The 19898-nt window shown below is 59.3% G+C and overlaps 1 protein-coding gene and 1 long non-coding RNA gene across 2 annotated transcripts in view; both read left to right on the forward strand.

Annotated features, from left to right (window-relative positions):
- Nucleotides 1-19898, forward strand: part of NECTIN1 (nectin cell adhesion molecule 1) — a 59012-nt gene that overhangs the window by 34330 nt on the left and 4784 nt on the right. The window contains exons 2-5 of the mRNA XM_049611704.1: nt 11982-12332; nt 12862-13164; nt 13579-13696; nt 15096-15247. Coding sequence (XP_049467661.1) covers nt 11982-12332; nt 12862-13164; nt 13579-13696; nt 15096-15247 — 924 coding nt within the window. The remainder of the gene's footprint in view (nt 1-11981; nt 12333-12861; nt 13165-13578; nt 13697-15095; nt 15248-19898) is intronic.
- LOC125908872 (uncharacterized) lies at nt 390-3174 on the forward strand. Its single transcript, XR_007453461.1, has 2 exons — nt 390-558; nt 1662-3174. It is a non-coding gene; the product is annotated as an uncharacterized LOC125908872 (long non-coding RNA).

Here is a 19898-nt window from a genome sequence, read left to right on the forward strand (position 1 = left end):
CCTCAGCCAAACAAGGTGGCCTTTCTTTGGGCCTATTTTGTGGGTGAGAAGGCTGGGCTTCGGGGAGGCGTTGGGTCCTACTGCTAGAGTAAGAGCTGAGGCTGAAATGCTCAGGACAAACTAGAAAGTGAGTGCCCACCCACCACCTCTTTCAGCCTCCTGGGCGCTGGGGAAGGGACAGCCCAGGGCAGGCTTTTCTCCAGGGACTGCCCATGTCTACATGGCCCAGCTGCAGGTGGCATGGTGGGAGAGCGAGATGGCATGGGAAGCCCAGTGCCCCCCTCCCGTCAAGCAGACCCACCCACCCAGGGGAGGCCTTCAACCTCAGCCAGCCTCTCCCTTCATTGTGACGTCAGGACCCTTTGAAGACCCCACTTCCTCTGGCTACGCCAAAAGGGAAGACTGTCAGATGGGAAAAGAAAACAAAACTGTGAGCCAGACTTCCTTCCTCCTGGGGTGCCCCCAAGCTGAGGCTGAGTCCAGACCAGGGGTGAATTGAGATTAGGGTTGAAATGGCGGCCACACGTTGCTTTCCACTTCTTCCTGTGGTTGAAACCAGTAAGAGCTTACCACCAGGGGTAGGGTGATACGATAACCCAGGTCTCAGGGTCTGGTTTGGTGTTGACTTTGGGATTGGGCCGGGGCTGGTGTTGGGGTTTACGTTGCGGCTGGGGAGGCTGCTTCTCAGGGCTAGCGGCGGGGTGGGTACAGTGTCATCAGAGAGGCTGGAAGGGCTCGAGGGATTCAGCACCTGTGGCTTATATTTGGAAGAGAAATGTTCATTTTCACTTGAGCCTCAGACTGGGGAGAGAACCGGAATTAGAGGCGGTATCTGAGCCAGAGCAGTAGGGAGGTTGTGAATGTGACAGAAGGGCCATTAAAAGACACTCCCTTCCCTTTTCCCTAAGTTCCGCTCACCCGTGTTGGGATCCAGTCAGCCCCAGGCCCCACTGGGGTGCTACCCAGACGTAGCCTGGATTTCTGAGACAGCTCCACTGTCCAGACCAGTGAGTCCTGCCCAGAAATGAAACAGGTTCAGGACCTGTAGCAGGCACCTTCTTAGGGCTGCCTCAGAAGCAGGTGAGGAGGTTGTCTTGGGCCCGAATGGCATCACCACCATGCGGTGGCTACGGGCATCTTCACGGAGGTCCCGCGTTTCAGCACGAGGGACCGCTGAGACCAAGGCCTTGCTGTGGGCTTGGGCTCATTTCCCCACCAGCTGCTGTGCCCCGGCCCGTACCCAGAAGTCTGGAAGGCCCCTGCCAGTCCAGCCCTAGGAGGAGCCCCCAGGGGCAGGAGGCAGAGCTGGCGGCCCACATGGAGGAACCTGGCACGGGACGGAGGTGCTGGGAGCTACAAATGCCAGCCCAGGGTGGGACGGGCACAAGGGCTGATGCTGGAGGGTCCGAATGCCCGCGGGGGGGGGGGGGGGGGGGGGGGAAGGATGTGCACATGCGTGTGCATGCCTCCCGAGGCCAAGAAACTGAACAACCTGTAGTCAGGCCGCCTGCATTAAAAGGAAAGACAGAAGAGAGCCAGGCCCGGGGTGAGAAGAGCAAACGGCAAAACTTAATGACTTTAATATGAAAGAATTTGCCACTAATTAAGCACAAACACTCCACTAATGCAGGGAACACATGTTGTGGATTTCACTTAAGCAGGAACCAAATGAGGTGCAAACCTTCCGAAATGATAGCGGTTTACCAGCCGGAGGAAGACGCTGCCTGACCTCGTTTCTGCTCTCAGAAACACACGCCCTGGTCTCCGCAGCTCCCCGCCTCCCTACCCAAGGCTTCCAGCCACACTTCCACTGTCTGCGTCTCTCCTGATCTGTCCTCTGAGAACGTGCCATTCTGTAACCCATGTTCTGACAGCACGGGGCAGTCAGCTCCGAGGCTCCCCGGGGCCTCCAGTCCTCTCCACCTGTCTTCCCCAAACACACACCTCACACTCCTCCTCCTACAGAGCTGACGGCAGGCTCTCCACACCAGAAGGCCTGCACCCCTGCTCTGATCCACCTCTGGGCCCTCTGTCCCAGGACGCAGGATACTTCCCCTCCAGAGAGCCCACCCGCCCCTACCCTCCTGCCCTGGCTGGCGTGGGTCTGCCCTGCACATCCCTCACTCACGCCAGCACCCCTGCCCGAGCTCCATGCCCTCTCCTCTAGGACAGTCCTTTTGCCCCGTAGGGAACATTTGGCACCTTCTCGAGATACTTTCGGTTGTCACAACGGAGGAAGGGTAGGCAGAGGCCAGCGGTGGCACCAAACACAGGTCAGCCCTGCAACAAAGAATCATCAGGCCCCAAACGTCAACGGTGCGGAGGTCGAGGACCTCTGCTCGGGGGCAGTGGCCTCGCCATAGCAAGGACTTGCGCAAGATCTCCCGGCGGTTAGCAGAAGCAGAATGGAAGCCAGCCTACCTGATTTCTGGGCAGCTTCTTCCCCTGAGACTGTAATAACAATAATATGGCCCTTTATGCAGCATAACTACGTGCCCAGCGCCGCACTGAGAGCGTGTATGAATTATCTCACTTAATCGTCACGTCAACCCTAGGCAACGGCAGTATTAATTATTCCCACTTCTTGCATGAGAAAACTGAGGCACAGAGAGGTTGACGCTTGCTCAGTCACCCAGCCAGTGAGTCGCATGTACAAGCCCGGGCCCATCTGAACTCCAGCTCGGTGCTCATGGATGACTGACTTTCTACGCCCCCGCCACCGTCCTCTTAACCCCTTCCCTGTCAGTCTCCCACCCAACCCTTCCCTCTCAGAATGTACCCGCACAGAGGCAGGTACATTCTCGGTCCCCTCTCGGCACCGGCCGAGCCCCCAGCCTCGGGTGCAGACAGCTGACTGGAGCCGGACGGCGCGTGGGCACGGCTGGGCACCGGGGTGGTCAGACAGGTCCCTCCTGGCAAGAGGCACATCTAGAGATTTCCACTTCCAAACAGGTGGTGAACATCGGCACAGAACCCACAGGACTGAGACAATGCATATGTTGATACTGAGATTTTAAGAGGTTCTTCTGGGGAGGCCCAGGGAATTCTCCCTCTGTTTTCAGGCAGCCCCCAGCCTCTCCCACCCCCACACGAGCCTTCTGAAGAGGCTGCCGCCTACGCTCCCCAAAATATGGCATTAAAGACGCACCCTCGCTGAGGGGAGCCCTGGCCGCCGTGGGCGTCTGTTGTGAGACGTGTCGTCTGCGCAGGTGGGGTGGACGCGGTCGGCGTGGGCTGCGGAGATGGGACCCGTGGAAACCCCAGACTTAGAGCCAGGCCTTCGAGGCCTCAAAAGGCCAGGCCAGGAGAAACCCAGGCCGTGTGTTGGGAAGGGAATGGCACCGGAGGGGCGGGGGGGTGCGGGGGGCGGGTGGTGTAGGCCTCGCAGGGCGAAGACCTTGGGAGCAGGGCCTCCGGCTGCAGCTTGCTTGGGTGAGAAGAATATTTTTCACCTCTGGTCTAGAGTGAGGAAGGGAGTGGGGCTGGGTGCTAGGAAGTGGGACAGAGGAGAGAGGGAAGGAAGCAAGAAGTGACAACTGGGAAGCCGGCAGAGGATGCGACGCCGTGGGGAGGCAAGAGGTCAGGCGGACCTCTACCTTTTGGGGTGCAGCTTCCCGGCTCCAGTCAGGGAGAAGATTCCGGCCCTGACCTGCTGGCCCTCGGTGCAGCCGGGAGGCCTCACCTCCCAGCTCTTTCCTCCTGCCCTACCTGCCGAGCCTGGTCTGGAGCCCCATCTGGCTTGCAGCCTTCACCAGCTGCTCGGGGCCCCCTTACCCTATTGTATGCCAGGCACTGGCTGAAGCCCCGGCCTTTGCCCTCAGCCGGGGAGATGCTGTGATGGATGTGTGTGCAGGTACTGGGCCCTCGGGCTGCTGGACTACCCCACTCGGGGGCAGGGGGTGTGCCCCAGGAAGCCACCTCCTCAAAATCAAGGCTCAGCTCATTGAGTACGGATGAAGAGGACCGAGGCAGGGAAATGGGGTATGTGCTTTCAGCAGAGGGAGTAACAGGGCAGGGAATGGATGGTATTGTTCCATATGGCAGGAGAGAGAGAGGAGGGAGAGGAGGTGGCTGCAGGCTCTGACGCCCAAGATGAGGTCCAGAGCCCAAAAGGGCTTTGGACTTGATCCCGGGGGCTGCAGGAAACCATGGAAGGATTTTAAACAGAAAAGGATTCCAGATTTAGAAAGTGGCCAGCGGGGTCACCTGGGTGGCTCAGTTGGTTAAGCATCCAGCTCTTTCTTGGTTTCTGCTCAGGTCACGATCTCACGGTTGGTGGCTTCAAGCCCCGCCTCGGGCTCCGTGCTGGCAACACAGAGCCCGCTTGGGATTCTCTCTCTCTCTCTCTCTCTCTCTCTCTCTGCCCCTCCCCTGCCCAAGCTGTCTCTCGCAAAAATAAATAAAAACATTAAAATAAAAAAAGTGGCCAACGGGTTAGGGGAAGGCCTGGAGGCAGTTACGTAGGCTTGGTGTCATGCTACAGTGGCCGGGTAAGCGGTGACTGTGGCCTGCACCGGGGCAGGTCTTGGGAAGAAGGAGGGGACAAGGCAGGAGGAGCGAGATGGTGGGTGCTAAGGGGCAAAGGGAAGGGTTTGGGATTTGCTTAGCTGGGCTGCAGTCGTGGCCCAGGAGTGTTGAGAAAATAAGGAAGTGAGACTCTGCTGGAGGTGGAGGGGCAGGGAAGGGGCTGCGCTGGCGGGAGGGGGCTCAGGGGGAGTCTGGATTGGGGCCAGTGGGGATAGAGAACAAAGATGAATTCCCGCTGTGCTCGCGCGGACGCGGAAGAACCCTGTGCGTGTAGCCTGGATTTGCCTGGCATCCCAGTCGATCTGGGAGGCCTTCCTGGAGGAGCTGGGCAGTATACAGAGGTGGAGCAGCCACTTGGTAGAAACAGTCCAGAGTCTGGTCCAGGGAAGGTGCAGAGGTAGGGCAGAGAGAGGGCCAGACAGGTTATGTCCAAAGTATAGTCTTCCGGGGTCATGGGGTCCCAACACTCTCATTTTAAAGAAAGGGACACTGAGGCCAGGGAGGGGAACTGGCCTACCTACCTAAGGCCATCTAGAAAACCGTAAGCAAGTAGTGGGGACCAGAGACTTCTCTCCTGATCTCCGATATGTACCCTTCCTCCCCACCGCCTGGCCAGAGGGAGTGTGACAGGTAAAGGGTGAGTGGTACAGAGGGGACCAAAAGGTGGAACCAGAAGGCTAGAGATGGAGAGGGGCAGAGCCAAGAGGTGCTGCTCGGGACTGGCCTTGCCCTGGGCCTTGGGGAGGGGGTAGCCAATGTGAAACTGGCCTGTCGGAGAGATCCACATGTCCCTGGCCACTTGCTCCTCGGTGGGAAAAGACGAAACGCAGTTCCCTGATTCATCCCTGTCCCCCAACCTGTCCTGCTAGGTTTCAGAGAGACGGGACTTGCCAGAGCAGCCCCCAGCGCCGTCACCACAACCCCGGGGCTTCCCGGCTTTCATGCTGCTGGGGATTGGGCTGGCCCAGCCCGTCTGGAAGATCCTGGGCTCCTTCTCCTGCTTTTCCCAGGCTGCCGCGCCCCCTCCTCTCCCACGCACTGCACTCACCCGCCCAAGGCTCCGGCGCCAGCCCCACAGCCCATCATTAACCAACTCTGTGTCGGGGAGTCGGGGGTTGGGGTGGGGGGGGGCATCAGCCAAGAAGAAGAAAACATCGGCAATTTCTGTGACCCCAAATGAAGGGGCGGAGGCGCCTGGGTTTGGACAGTAGCAATTAGCCCTGACTGTGGGATCATGGGATGTTATCACCTCTGCCGGCAAGGTGGATGCAGCGGGGACTCAAGGCCCCAGGACACCTGGAGCCATCCCAGCAGGCACTGCTCCCAGACAGGGTCCCCCAGGGCCCACACCCACCAGGCAGAGCACCTGCGTGCAGGAGGCAGGGGCACTGAGCCCCAGCGAGGGATGGCTAGGGGTGTGGGGACAAGGACCGGGTCAGTTGATGCTTCTGTGCCCTCTGACCTGGGGACACCCTGGACCCCGTCCCTGGCATGGCGGGGGAGTCCGAGGGTAGAGGTGCAGCCTGGGCCCTAGGGGGCTCCTGAATAATGAGGAGACATAGATACGGGACAGGACAAGTTCAGAGGACCTCAGTGAGAAGCCTGCTCGTGTGGGTCCTTGGGGGCAGAGCGATTGGGTCTGGGCAACACTGACTGGCCAAACCTTGCCCAGAGGAGGGGGCCCTAGAAAGGGGATTCCCTCCTGATCACACCGTCTCCTTGCCAGCCTCTCCCCCGGGTGGATCAGCCTTGGCATCCGAAAGTGAGGAGCTGGCCAGCCTGGGAGTTGACATTTGGGGAAGTAGCTGCACTGGGAGGAGGGGCCCTGTAGCCTTCAGGTCGCTGTGCTGACTCAGCAGGGTTTCGGCTGGAGGCCCTCCCCTCCCCCCGCCCCCATAGGTGAGTCATCCCCACTTACCACTTAGCTGGTTTCTGACCGGATGGTCCTCTTCCTTTCTGCCAGTTCTGGGGTGGTGGGAGGGAGGGGGATCCCTGGGAAGCTCTAGAGATGGACCCCAAAGGATTCTGGTCTCAGAGAGGCCCCCCGTGAGGTCCCCAGTGCTCCTCCCCCAGGGTGTCCCCGGTTGCCTCCAGGCCAGGTCTGCCACTGCTGACCGCCCAACTGAGGGTACCCCGGCGGGGATGGGGGACACAAAAAGAGGTGGTCTGTGCCAGAAATCCCAGAACCCCTCCCCCCCTCCCTGTGTCCGCCCCCCCCCCCCCCCCCCCCCCCCCCCCCCCCGCCACTTTCACCCACATGGGCCCAGTCCCAGCCTGCCTGGCCAGGGAGAGAAGGGTCTGAAGTTTCAAAGGGCGGGAAGAGAAACTGCTTGAGGTGGGTACGGGGAGCAGAGTGCCCCCCCCATTCCGGGCCACACCCCGCTGCGTGGGAACCCATGGCCCCAGCCTCAGATTAGCTCCATGGCGGGCAGGGCAGGCGGGCAGGGCCCTGGGGAGCAGGTTTGTCGGCCACAACTGAGGAGCCTTTGTGTTTTGTTGCTGAGCTCGGGCTTTTGCACGTCTGTGACGTCTCGGGGGGCCGGCCCGACGCCTGCCTTGTTGGCTCAGCACTTCTGGGCAGCCACGAAGGCAGCCCGAACCGCCCAACCGGAGCTCCAATGGGGAAACTGAGGCACTGGCACACAGGCCCCAGGGGCCTGAGTCCCAGACCGTGGAGCCCATAGGGTGGTCAGGGAGAATACAGGCAGTGCTTGAGATCAAAAAGAAAAACATTCCTTGATATCCCTAGGATGCAAGAACCTCTCTACTGAGGGCAGAGGTTCCCATGGATCCCTCTACCTTTCACTCCCCACCTCTCTGGCTCCTCCCTCCTCTGTACATAGCCTCCTGGAGGTGCCCCCACCTGGCTTCCACTGCACTTTACCCCTGGCCCCCAACGCCCCCCCACCACCACCAAGCCCAGTGCAGGGCAGCCCCCGGGCACTGTGGCTACGGTAATGTAACCGGTATTCCTGCCACTTATCAAAGGGAGCAAGAGAGGCTCTGAGCTTTATTCCAGGAGGGACACCGCCCAGAGGGAGGGAGGCCCTGGGGGGTTAGGTTGAGAACGGGAGTCCCTTATAAAAAGGCAGGGTGGGAAGCGCACTGGGTTGGATTTGCCCCTCCATGTCCCCAAGCCCCTCGTGGACTCTGGACTCCTCCTTTGTAAAACCATGGATCACGTGTTCCACTGAGGTCCAGTGTGGTACCATTTTAGTGGTCCTGGTTTCCACATCTGACAGCCCCTGCCTCTCATGTAAGAGGGGGCCTGTGAGGAAGGAAAGACGATGCCTTGTGTGGACCACCCTAACTGCCCGGGGAACCACAGAAAGTTAGCAGGGTAGTCTCCAGGCCCTAGACCCTGCCAGGGAGCCGCGATGTGGCCAAACAAAACCCGAGGTCTCGCCGGTGCCTTCCCTCTCACACAGGGAGTCGCGATCTGTTGGGAGCCGGGGGACACACAACAAGAAACACGCTAGACGTGCACGCCAGGAAACAGAAAATAAAGGGATACAGATGACGACGAAGGTGGTGGTGAGGAGGAGGAGGATGATGGCAGCCAGCACTTACTGACCGTCCCATTCTGTGCTAAGTGCCGCTCTCTAGCTTCCCGTGTGGTCATTTGATCCTTAGGACCACTGCATGGGATAGGTGCTGTTGTAATCCCCGTTTCACAGACGAGAAATCTCAGTGCAAACTGAGGCACAGAGTGGTTGAGTCGTTTGCCCAACGTTTCTCGGCTCGTAAGTGACAGAGGGAGTCTGCAAAGCCACACCGTCTGACTCTTCGCAAGCCCATGCAATACTGGGGGGGGGGGGGGCGGGGGCAGCCCCTCAGAGGGTGGGAGGAGCTCGGACAGTGAGCTCACCTTCCAGGTCATCTGGGCCTGAGTGGTTGGTGCAGACACTTGGACCAGCCTGCCCTCCTGCTTCTGCCCCTTGGCCCCGGGCCTTCCAGACGAGGCCTATGGTTCTACCTCTTCCTGCACAGAGGAGGGCCCTCCTCCTGGGTTCCTGCCCTGATCCAGCCCTTTCTCTGCCTTTTCAGTGGGGATCCCCACTCTCCCATTCATTGCCGCACCCAGACCCTGGAGGTCTGCCCCCCTTCTCTGAAAATTTCCCAACCTGACCAGTCTAAAGAATGAAGGACATTCTCCCCAACCCTGCACCCTCGGTCCAAGACTGGCAGCCCCGGGGAACCTGGGTGGCTCAGCCGGTTGAGCGTCCAACTCTTGATTTCGGCTCAGGTCATGATCTTCCAGTTTGTGAGTTCGAGCCCCTAGTTAGACTCTGAGCTGACAGTGTGGAGATCCTCTCTGTCCCTCTCTGTCTGTCCCTCCCCCATTCGTGCTTGTGCTTACACACGCGTAAGCAGTCTCTCTCTCTCTTTCTCTCTCATTAAAAGAAAGAAAAAAGACGGGAAGCCCCAAGCCAGAAGCAAGAGCTCTGGGTCCCTTAACCCGGAGTGGGGTGGAGGGCTAAGGGAGGGTCTTCAGACCTTGCCAGTGGCCCCAGCCCCTCCCACTTCCTCTGGGGTCAGGGAGTGGCCCCAAACCCTATGCTCCAAAAGCTCCCTCGTGCCCACTAGGCTGTGGATGGAGAGGCGAACACCAGAATAAGTCTGCCTGCACCTTAGAGGTCCTCTCCCACTCTGGCCTGCCCACTCTTCACTAGCGCAAAAGGGGCAAGGGCCAGGAGAACCCACTTTGTGTGCAGTGGGTGGACACCCCAGGCACTCTCCTTACTGCTCCCTGTGGGGTTGCTTCTGGCAGAGCCACACTGGAGAGGAGAGAGGGGCCTTAACCCCAAAACAGACATTAGGGTGGGGAAGGCCTCCTTGGCCTGGTGAGGCACCGATGCATGAGACGGGGCCGCTAGGGTGCCCGGGCCCCTGGCAGCGGCTGCCCCGCCCCCACGCCCAGGCCACTATCAGCGATCTTCGCTCCTGGCATTCACAGCTCTGAAGGGTGAGGTCACTGCTGAAGACGCAGCAAATGAATGGCAGTGTGTGTGCCGGCAGCTGAAGCCTGCCTGTCCCCACACCTGCGGGGAGCGGGGGGTGGGGAGGCGGAGGGGGTCGCGGCAGGCTTGGTGGGCTATGTCCGGCTATAGGCCCCCCCCATGCCCTGGCACCAATCCCAAGATGGTTCCTGGTGCCCACACACCAACCCCCCCCACCACACACACACACACACACACACATACACACAACCTATAGCCCAAGCCCTCCCAACTGGCTTTTCCTGTTTCTGGCTTTGTGTGGTGAAAGTTCCCCAATTATACCCACATTATCTCAGCTGCTGGGCAACCTCCAGCAGGTTGGTGAGTGGAGGCGGGGGGGGGGGGGGAGCACCCACTTATCCTCCTGGGAGGGCCTGGGGCTTAGCCGCCTGCCAGCTGGCCAGTCAGCAGGAGTACTGGGCTGTCTGGCCCGCTGACCTCACCATGGGACTCTATCTGGGGTGGGGCCTCAGCGAGGCTGGGCTGCGGTTCAGGGGATCAGACTCAGGCCCAGAAGGGACCACTAAGACTGGGGAGTCCAGCCCGCTCTCTCATAGAGGAGGAAGATAGGGCTTGGGAGGGAGAAGTGACCAGCCAAGGTCTCAGCTCAAAATAGGGCTGAGCAGAACCCAACCCTCCTGCCTCCCTGGTGGGTGCTTCCTCCTGTACTCCCACCAGCCCACGGTGCTCTCTGCCCAAGGACATGTCAGAACCCCACACACCGGCCAGGGGGACAACTGGAGGGGTAGGGGTGGGGGCACTCCCAGGTGGGCCTTGAAGGGCTGCATGGATGTGAATAGGCATAAAGAAGGAGGGAGCACTGGGGAAGCTTTCAGGGCATGACAAGGGGCCAAAGATCTATTTATTCAGCAAATTTTTGAGTATCTGCTGTATGGTACACACAGAGGACACTGCAGTGACCCGGGAGACACAGCCTGTGCCCTCCTTAGGGGAGGGGTGGGGGGGGGACAGCTTCCCCTATCATGGGCTTCCAAGCCCTCAGAGGAGTGTGCCCTGCTCTTGTGCCTCCACCATGCAGAGGCTAAGGTGAGCCCTGAGTTTCCACTCCCTTGGGGAGCCACTGAGGCCATCCCCCCGCCTCTAGGTCAGTACAGGACCCGGCATCGATATTATCGATGGTGCTCAATACACTGAGTGAAGTAAGGATACGACAATATGAAGGGTACAGATGCGTGGCCAATAACAGAGCTCAAGAAAGAGCCTGGGCCAGAGAGACCCGCTGGAGGGTCTCTGCCCTGCGTTCAGGATCAGGGAAAAGCTCAAACAAGCCGTTCTAGCAAAACAAAGCAATCAGTAAGGAGACTGGGGGGAATTTATTCATTCATCCAACGCCACTGATCACTCCCTGCTTCTTGCAAATCTCTATTCCCATGGGTTCCGTTGCAGTCTGCCTGGCCAGACCTATCTACTGAGTACCTACTGTGTGCCAGATGCTGGGCTGGGCACTGGGGCTGGGGCGACTGGGAAAGACACAGACCCTGTGCTGGCGGAGAAGTCACAGGCGTGAACAACCACATCCGGAGGCAGAAAAGATCTGTGACAGAAGTGGCTGGATTCACACGTGCAGGGAAGATCTGGGAAGCTTCCCAAAGGAGGTGGCCTGAGTGGGAGATCCACAGGGGAAGGAGGGGGGAGAGCCTTCTAGGGCTTTCTAGGGAACTGCACGAGCAAGAGTCTAGGAGTGATAGGAGGAGGGAGAGAGAGAGGAAGGGAACATGGAAACATGGCATGTTCTGAGCAGCGGCCCGGGCCCCGTGAGAGGGACGGAGCCAGCGCACCCCAGGGCACAGGCACTCCGCCTTGAGGGAGAAGACCATGGCGGGGAGCATAATGGTGGCCACCGTGAGCCCGCATGGTCAGCGCCTCCTGCCTCCTGACGCTTTCTCGTTAGTCTCATTTGGTTCTCCCAGCAACCCCGTGAGGTAGAGGACTGGATTCTATGCCCCATTTGCCAGAAGGGAACTGAGGCCCAGGAAGGTGAGGCAGTTGATGGCTCCTAGGGAAAGCAGTGCATTCGACTCCTTATTAAAAATAAGGGTGTAGGTATGTATTTACTGCCCAATGGAGCACTATGGGTAATGCATCGCTAGACAAAAAGGCAGCTATGGAACAATACGTACAGTATCATTCTGATTTCGTCTTAAAAAAAAGATGGTCATGCAGAGAAACCTGGAGATCGAGAAATTAATATAGCGAGAAAAAAATAAAAGAAGGGATTTCCTACAAGACGATCAGTGATCCTTCTGAGTGGTGGGGATCACGGTCTTTTTCAGCATCCTCCAGAGTGCTTTAGTAACAAGCAATTATTTATTCTTATGATCAGAATCAAGAGTAACAAGGGGTAGAAAGAAAAGAGCAGCGCACAGGGAGTCGGGGGTGGGGGGGGGGCGGCTGTGCCTGTCACTGACCAGTCCCGCCGGCTCCTTTGACCAGGCGCCCACGCCCAGGTGGTCCAGGTGAACGACTCCATGTACGGTTTCATCGGCACGGACGTGGTCCTGCACTGCAGCTTCGCCAACCCGCTGCCCGGCGTGAAGATCACCCAGGTCACGTGGCAGAAGGCCACCAACGGCTCCAAGCAGAATGTGGCCATCTACAACCCCGCCATGGGCGTCTCCGTGCTGGCTCCCTACCGTGAGCGCGTAGAATTCCTGCGGCCCTCTTTCACCGACGGCACCATCCGCCTCTCCCGCCTTGAGCTGGAGGACGAGGGCGTCTACATCTGCGAGTTCGCCACCTTCCCTGCTGGCAATCGAGAGAGCCAGCTCAACCTCACTGTAATGGGTAAGCTGGCCTCACCCCCCCCCCCCCTGCTCGTGCAGAGGCCCGTGGCCTGGGGCTTGGCCACCCTCATCGTGTGCCTCGGTGGCCCCAGTCTTCTTGGTTGGCATGCCCCCAAAGCTTCCGGTCCCTTCCAGCCAGGCTGTCCCACAGCTCACTCGGGATTGGGTGCAAGGCCTTAGCTGTGCACAGAGCTGAGGGGCACGGTTCGGGTTGGAAGCCCCCACCACAGGGTACTTTGTGGGTGACCAGGAAGCAGGCAGAAGCTTCCGACACCACGGTAAGGAAAAGGGCCACGTGAGCCGCCAGCCTTGAGCACGCCAAGACTCCAGGAAGGCCTCCGCTTGACCAAAGGGGGTGCCAGGTAGGGCAGGAAGGACACAGGTTAGACATGAAGCAGTCCCCATGAGAAGGGCTGGGAGGGGCTTTGGGCACAGCTCAGAGGCAGGGATGGCCAGAGTGACCTCCTGGGCCAGCACACTTTGGATGAAGCCGTAGCGCTAGCCCCACGGCTCCCTCTGCTTCCCTGCAGCCAAACCCACCAACTGGGTAGAGGGCACCCAGACGGTGCTTCGAGCCAAGAAGGGGCAGGATGACAAGGTCCTGGTGGCCACCTGCACCTCGGCCAACGGGAAGCCTCCCAGCGTGGTGTCCTGGGAAACGCGCCTGAAGGGCGAGGCGGAGTACCAAGAGATCCGGAACCCCAACGGCACGGTGACCGTCATTAGCCGCTACCGCCTGGTGCCCAGCCGGGAAGCCCACCAGCAGACCCTGGCCTGCATCGTCAACTACCACATGGACCGCTTCCGGGAAAGCCTCACCCTCAACGTGCAGTGTGAGCAGGGCGCAGCGCAGGCGGGTTTCGGGGTGGGGGGTGCTGCTGTCCCCTCCTACCGCCCCACTCTTGCCAGCCCTCCCTCCTCCTTTGCTCCGATCTCTCTTCCTTTGCTTCCTTTGCCCCCTTTCTGCTCCTGCCCACCCCCCAGCCTTCCCCTCCCTTTCTCTTTTCAGGGGTGCGCTGTCCTCCCCCCTCTCTTTTCCCCATCTCCTTCCTGTGCCCATCTGTCCTCCTCCTTCCTCCATTCCCTTGCTGCTTCTGTTCCGAGGGTCCTCCCCCGTCTCTCCCCGTCTTCCAGCTCTTTCCATGTCACTGCCCCTTCCACCCCAGCCCCATCTGAGGCTCACTCCCTCGCCCCAAGCCCTGCTCTCCTGACCTCACCCTTCTCAAACATCGTCCCTTGCCCCACAGACGAGCCCGAGGTGACCATCGAGGGGTTTGATGGGAACTGGTACCTGCAGCGGACGGATGTGAAGCTCACGTGCAAAGCCGATGCTAACCCCCCTGCCACCGACTACCACTGGACCACGTAAGTGCTCTGGGGCTGGCTGGTCGCCTTGCAGGGTGCCTAGCTGGTCACAGGGAGGCACCCCACCCCACCTCCAGGAGCGTTACGTGGGGAGAAAGTTAGGGTCTTGGTTCAGGATTCTCAGTGAGAAGGGGAGGGGCTGCGAGAGACCCCAGCCACGACAGCATCAGGGTCAGTGGGACAAACCATTCTGCCAGAGGGGGATCCCCTCATCAACCGCCTGCCTTCTTCCCCCTAATAAAGAATATAGTCGTTCTCCTTTGGTGATTCAGTCTGAGTCACTCCCACCCCAGCCCCCGGTATTTATTTTTATCGAGGTGTCCCCAGGGAAGCTGGCTTTCTGGAGCATCCCAGATCTTTCTTTGTTCCCGTTCCTTCTCTCCAGCAACCCCAGATTCTCAAGGAGGGGGCAGCCGTCACCCCAGAATGCCTGCGTCCGTGGAGCGCTTGCCCCGTACCCCGCCGTGCCATTCTTGGCTTCACAGCCTGGCTCTCGAAGGGTCCTGTCTGCCCCTCCAGCCGGCTCTGATGGCCCGAGCCAAGGTTCTTCCCAGAGAAAAGCTGGATGGGACGCATAGAAAGGCGGATGTGGGGAAGCCAGGAAGCGGGTTGACATGGATGGCCAGGAGATGGCTGCCCACATTGTCTACACTCTGTTTCCTGGAAGTAGAAGGCATTGGCCTGCCCTAGCTAGTTCTCACCCTCCACTTTCTGGAGCCAGAAGGGTTATCTGAAGGTACAGGTGACCAGTTTCGGCTCTGTGTACCAGGGAGCTGCTAGGTCCAACAGAATAATAGCTTTGTGACATCGAAAACCAGGAGGAGGCTCCCCTGTGTCTCCCCCAGGAAAATGGCCTATGATATGCCCAGCAAGAAAATGAGAGAGTGTACCGGAGCACGATTCCTCTACATGGGTCACATCTCATCACCTGAGCAGCTTGTTAAGATACAGATCTCCAAGCCGTGGCTCCAGCGGCTCAACCTCAGTAGATCTGGGGTGAGAACCCGAACGTCTATATTATCAACTAGCACCAGGAACCAGGCGTAGTCGGGAGAGCGCCGTGCCAGGAGCCAAAGACCTGGCTAGAGCCCCAGTTCTGTCACTTACTAGCTGTGTTCTTTGACCCTGAACTCAAAGAGCTTCTCATCTGTTCAGTGGGACCAGTCCCTTTCCGGCCTGTCTACATCTCGGTGCTGGGACATGAGCGTGAGATGCCGAATAACGGGAGTCTGCCAAACGCAAGAGATTATTGTTGTGGTTATTGTTGGTACTCCGTCCAAGACAGACCCTGCCTATCAACTCAGCAAGACGGCTGGGAGTCTTGGAGGCTGGGTGACACCCGGGGAAGCTTCTGGGCTGGAGGGTCATAACCCACTGCCATGTCTCCCCATCCCTGCAGGCTGAATGGCTCTCTCCCCAAGGGCGTGGAGGCCCAGAACAGAACCCTCTTCTTCAGGGGGCCTATCAACTACAGCCTGGCAGGGACCTACGTGTGTGAGGCCACCAACCCCATCGGCACCCGCTCGGGCCAGGTGGAGGTCAACATCACGGGTAGGAAGCTGTCCCCTGTCCTGCCTCTCCCCACCCACTGCTCTGCCTTTGGGCTAGGTCACTGCAGGAAGTTTCTGTCTCCCCTTCCTCTGGTTCTCTCCTGAGCTCTGGCCACTGGCCTTGCTTTGCTTTTCTCTTTCCTCTGTCGAGGCTGTGTGTGAAATAGGGTGACCCCCGATCGGAGAGGGATCAGAGAGAGGCTCCAGCAGAGAGGAAGTAAGTGCTGTTGCGGGTGGGGGAACGGTGGGGGGACAGGTGTTAGAGCCTGCCCAGGTCCTGTGATGCCGGCTTGGTGGGGCTGGGCTTGGAGGTGGAACTCATTTGCTCCTGCAGTTCAGGAAACCCGCACGGGCGGGCGGGAGGGTGAGGCTGTCCTCAAGCAGGGACACTGGAGGAAACACAAGGAGACAGCCCAGAGCCATGGTGGTTGTGTGCCCTGAATTGCCGTCTTCCCTGCATTTTTCCCTGTGTCGGTGCAGATGAAGAGATTCGGCCGCCTGACCCTCTCAGGGCAAAGGGAGCAAAGAGCTAGGATGTCCTGGGGGAGCCTTCATGTGGGCCATGAAGGGAGCATGGGTTTTAATGTCAGACAGCAGGGACGTGGACAAGCGCTCCTCGGAAAATGGGCATAATTCGAGGTGCCTTGAAAGCCTCTTGTCGGAATGTACGTAATGTGGGCCAAGGACCTAGCGCAGACCAGCCTGTCAATAAATGGCCCCTGCTCTGTGATCATTATCTTCACCCCTGTCATTATCATTATTAATGGGAGGATCAAAACAAGCCAAGAGAGGGGTAAACTTGCCATCACAGCTTCACAGCCAGAAGAGGGAGTGTCCTTAACATTGTGGCTGAGGTAGTTGCAGGAAAAGAAAGTGACAGAAAGAACCACCTGGGACGGGCAGGGGTGTCATGCGGCTGGGGGGATGGACAGGAAGTGACCTCAGGGAGATGTTGGACTGGGCTCCGGAGTCTGGGAAGTTGGGCAGTGGTTGCTGGACTCCAGGCACAGGACTTGGGCAAGCCCTACAGACGCATCGGCTCCGGGCCCGCGTCCCAGAAGTAGGAGACCTCATGTGTGGGTCCATCCGAGGCACAGCGGCAAAAGGAGCTGTCCAGGGTCTGCACCTACCTGTGCAGTCACACTCGGGGCCGTTCCGTCCCACTCTCACCAGGGGGAGGTGGAGTCGCTTGTCGATTGCTGTTTTCTTCAACTCCCTGCCCGTGGCTCTCACACTGGTCAACTCCCTGCCCGTGAACCAGAAGTAGAAGCGTCCGAGGTGGAGCCTGGGAAAAGCTACGGCAGCCCGTCCTCCAGGCTAGGGTTGGGGGCGGTGGGGAGGGGGAGGGCCAGAAGCACAGACTTCTCCCCTCCTGGAGAGAATTTGGGCAAAGCTCAGTAAGAGCCTCACGGGCGCCCGAGCTCTGGCCGTGGGGCCACGGGACAGACAGGGATGAGGAGTATTCATAAGGGAGCATAACCACGCCACAGGGAGGCATGTCGTACGGGGGCCATGTCAGACTTGGCCTGAGTGTGGTCACTTAGCGGTTCTTCCCGGCTGTGTCGCTTTCACGTCTCACAGAGTCTCAGCTTCCCAGTCTGTATGGCAGAGATCATCATACTTATCTCAGGCCAGATGCATACTCCGCTGGCTGGAGACACTGCTGACTGGGAAGTCAGGGGAGGGGGCCAAGAAACGGGAGCAGTGATCTCCCGTGATCCTACCCCTGGCATGAGTGGACCAGCCAGAGGCCCTTCTAGGCTGATGGGGCCAGGTGGCGCTACCCAGCTAAGTCGGGGCCTCCCTTCTCCCAAAGCTCGAGAGGAGGCAGGATGACTGTGAATGCACGCTGCTCGTCAGGGACTCAATGGCATCCAGGAGCAGGGAGGAAGGGAAGGGGGCACTTCCCAGGCCCAGGCTAAAGAAAAGAGAGGAAAGGGAGGAAGCGAAGCCAGCCATGGAGGCGGGCCGTCTCCTTGGGGCTGATGGCAGCAGTGGGATGCCCTGCGTGGGATCTGTGGTCAGGCCTAGCTGGCCTGTGGCAGGCGGCCCAAGCTGCCCAGGGCTCCAGCTGGAAGATGCATGCGACATAGCCTCCCGTGCTCCCCGGAGGCACAGAGAGAGACAGGGCTGGTAAGCAAAGTCACACTCAGGTGACTTGCATGAGGACACTCTTGTTGACAGCCCAGTTAGGCAGAAGCCAGGGATGCGTGGTGCCCACTGAATCACTGATGGGCCCGGGAGCCGTTTAGCCGGCCCTCCCGAGGGAGGACCTCTCGGGCCCGCAAGACGGCTCAGCCGGGAAGCCTGAGCCTTTTCACAGCCATGTGTTCTGGCGCTCACGGACAATCTCTGAGCAGCCGCTGACACCACCGGCCCTTGTCCCACATCAGCCGGTGCCTATCACGTTCTCTGGGGGTCCACTGTGGGGGCACAGCCATGCCCCGTGCTCCAAGCCCCACTGGTCAGGAGGGAATGCATCAGCGAGACGGATAAGTGGAAATTTAATTTTTCATTCTGGCCATCCGTTCGGGTAATAGCTTTGCCCTGGGCGCATCTGGAGAGGAAAATGAAGAGAAGCCGGGGCAGGGGTGGGAGGAGGCGGGCCGCAGGGTGTGTGCCAGAGACACGTGTGTGTGCAGGGCACACGTGTGCGGGGCACTGCACCTGCACAGGCTTCTCAGGGTCCCGGACCCTGGAGAAGGTGGCATTTGAGTTGTTCCTACAAGGATGAGTGGGCAGTGATGGAGGGTGGGGGTCCCCAGGCAGGGGAAGCTTGTGGGAGGAGAATGGTGGGAGCACTGGAAGGAGTGGGGCTTTCTCTGTGTCGCCAAAGGGGAGCCTCTCAAGGGTTCTCAGCAGAGAGGCAGGTGGTTTAGACCAAGCGTTTGGGAGGGGCTGTACAGTGAGGATGTCCCTAGTGGGAAGCAACAGGCCTCGGCTGTGGATATGAGGACGAAGAGACAGACTCCCCAGAATTGGCGTGGACGTGTCCATGGGGCCCCGGGCCCTCACACAGGCCCATTTTTGAGATCTGAGTACTGAGAGCAATTTCATGGGGTTAGCCCAACAGTCACAAAACAACCCAGTGAGCTTCCTTCCCTTCTCCCTCCAGGGGTAATGTGAAAGGTGGGGAGGGGCGCTCAGGGTACGGCCTTGACCAGATGAAAGAGGCCAAATGGGGCAGCATCTATCCCTGGGACGGGGACTGTTGGGAGAAGAGTATCCAGGCCGCTCTAGGAGCAGAGCAGGGAGGCCACTGTGGTGCAAGCGTCTGGCCCAGTTCCCATTTCCAGGGAAGCCCCAGGTTCGTCCACTGGGGACAAGCACTTGAAGGTGAAGGTAACAGGGCTCCTCCCTCTTAGACCGGGTGTTCCCGTGACCGTGTGTTGGTGGGGCTTCGGGGTCCTTTTGGGACGGAGGGCGCATGCCTCTGAGCGTGTAAATGCAAGCAGACGAGTGCCTATGTGCAGGCCGAGCGGGCACACGGGAACCCTGGCTGTGCCATGGGCAAACGTGCCTTTCTGCGGGCGGGCAGATGGCAGGGTGTGTCGGGGAGCCCCCGAACAGACAGCTGTGTCTGCGCGCCTGGGAGGATTCGGTCCTGCTCCAGCATGACGAGGCCCTGCCCCGTGGCCTACACAGCTGCTGCAGCTGTCTGACCCTGGGCCTTCCCACTCTCCCTGCGGCCCCTGCACTGCACACTGGGAGCTGTAGTTCCAGCAGCTTCCCGGCCTCATCCCGTGATGCTAGAGCATTTCCCGCCTGCCTGAGGAAGCACCAGGCGTTGGTTCTAGAAGCAAGCCCAAACATCCTCTTTGACGCTAAAACTCCTCCAGATCCCAGAACCAGACTATAAACCCTAACCTGCCCTCCACCTCAGATCCATCCAAAGCCCCTGTACCAGCCCGCCCGTCCCAGTCAGGAAACCTTGGCCCCAAAGGAATGCAGAGCTCCCACTGCCCCCAGGGTCCCGGCCAGCCTGCCATCCCAGAATGGAGGCTGCAGTCCTTCAGGAAAGGGGGCTGAGCTGCCCGCTTTGTAAGACGATGTAAGGGAGGCCCGTGAGACCCCACCACCCAGCTCTTCTCTCCCCGGCCAGCAGAGGCCCTTGAGGCTCTGCTTCTGGTGCCCCAGGAACTACTAGCTGACCGTGACAGCTGGAAGGACGGAGGGGGCGGGCGGGTGCTTCATTCCACACCAAGCAGCCGCCTCTCCTTCCAGATGAATGAGGTCCCCATATGGCATCTTCACACGGAAGTCTGCAATGCTGGACAGTCATCTCAGCCACTTGTCTACCTCTAGGCAGACCTGGCCCTAAAGCAGATAACCAGGGTTCCCTTTGGTCCCAAAAGAACCCCAGGGAAGAGTAAACTCCCTTAGGACTTGGGGAAGAAAAGTGAAACAGAAGGACCTAGAGGGGGACCCAGAGGCTCAGCTCTAAGACAAGTTTTGCCTTGACACAATTCATTCAACAAATGTTCTTGAACTCCGGCCACATGCCAGGCAGTGGCCTGTCCCTGTCCCTCTGGAGTCTATGTTTTAGCACAGAAGGAGGACAGCAAACAGATAGAATACATTTGAAAAATTACGTAGTCATTTTGAAGGTGACTTGGAGAAAAGAGCAAGGTCAAGGGGTCCCAAGTACAGGG

This window comes from Panthera uncia, chromosome D1, assembly GCF_023721935.1.
Source record: "Panthera uncia isolate 11264 chromosome D1, Puncia_PCG_1.0, whole genome shotgun sequence".
NCBI lineage: Eukaryota > Metazoa > Chordata > Mammalia > Carnivora > Felidae > Panthera > Panthera uncia.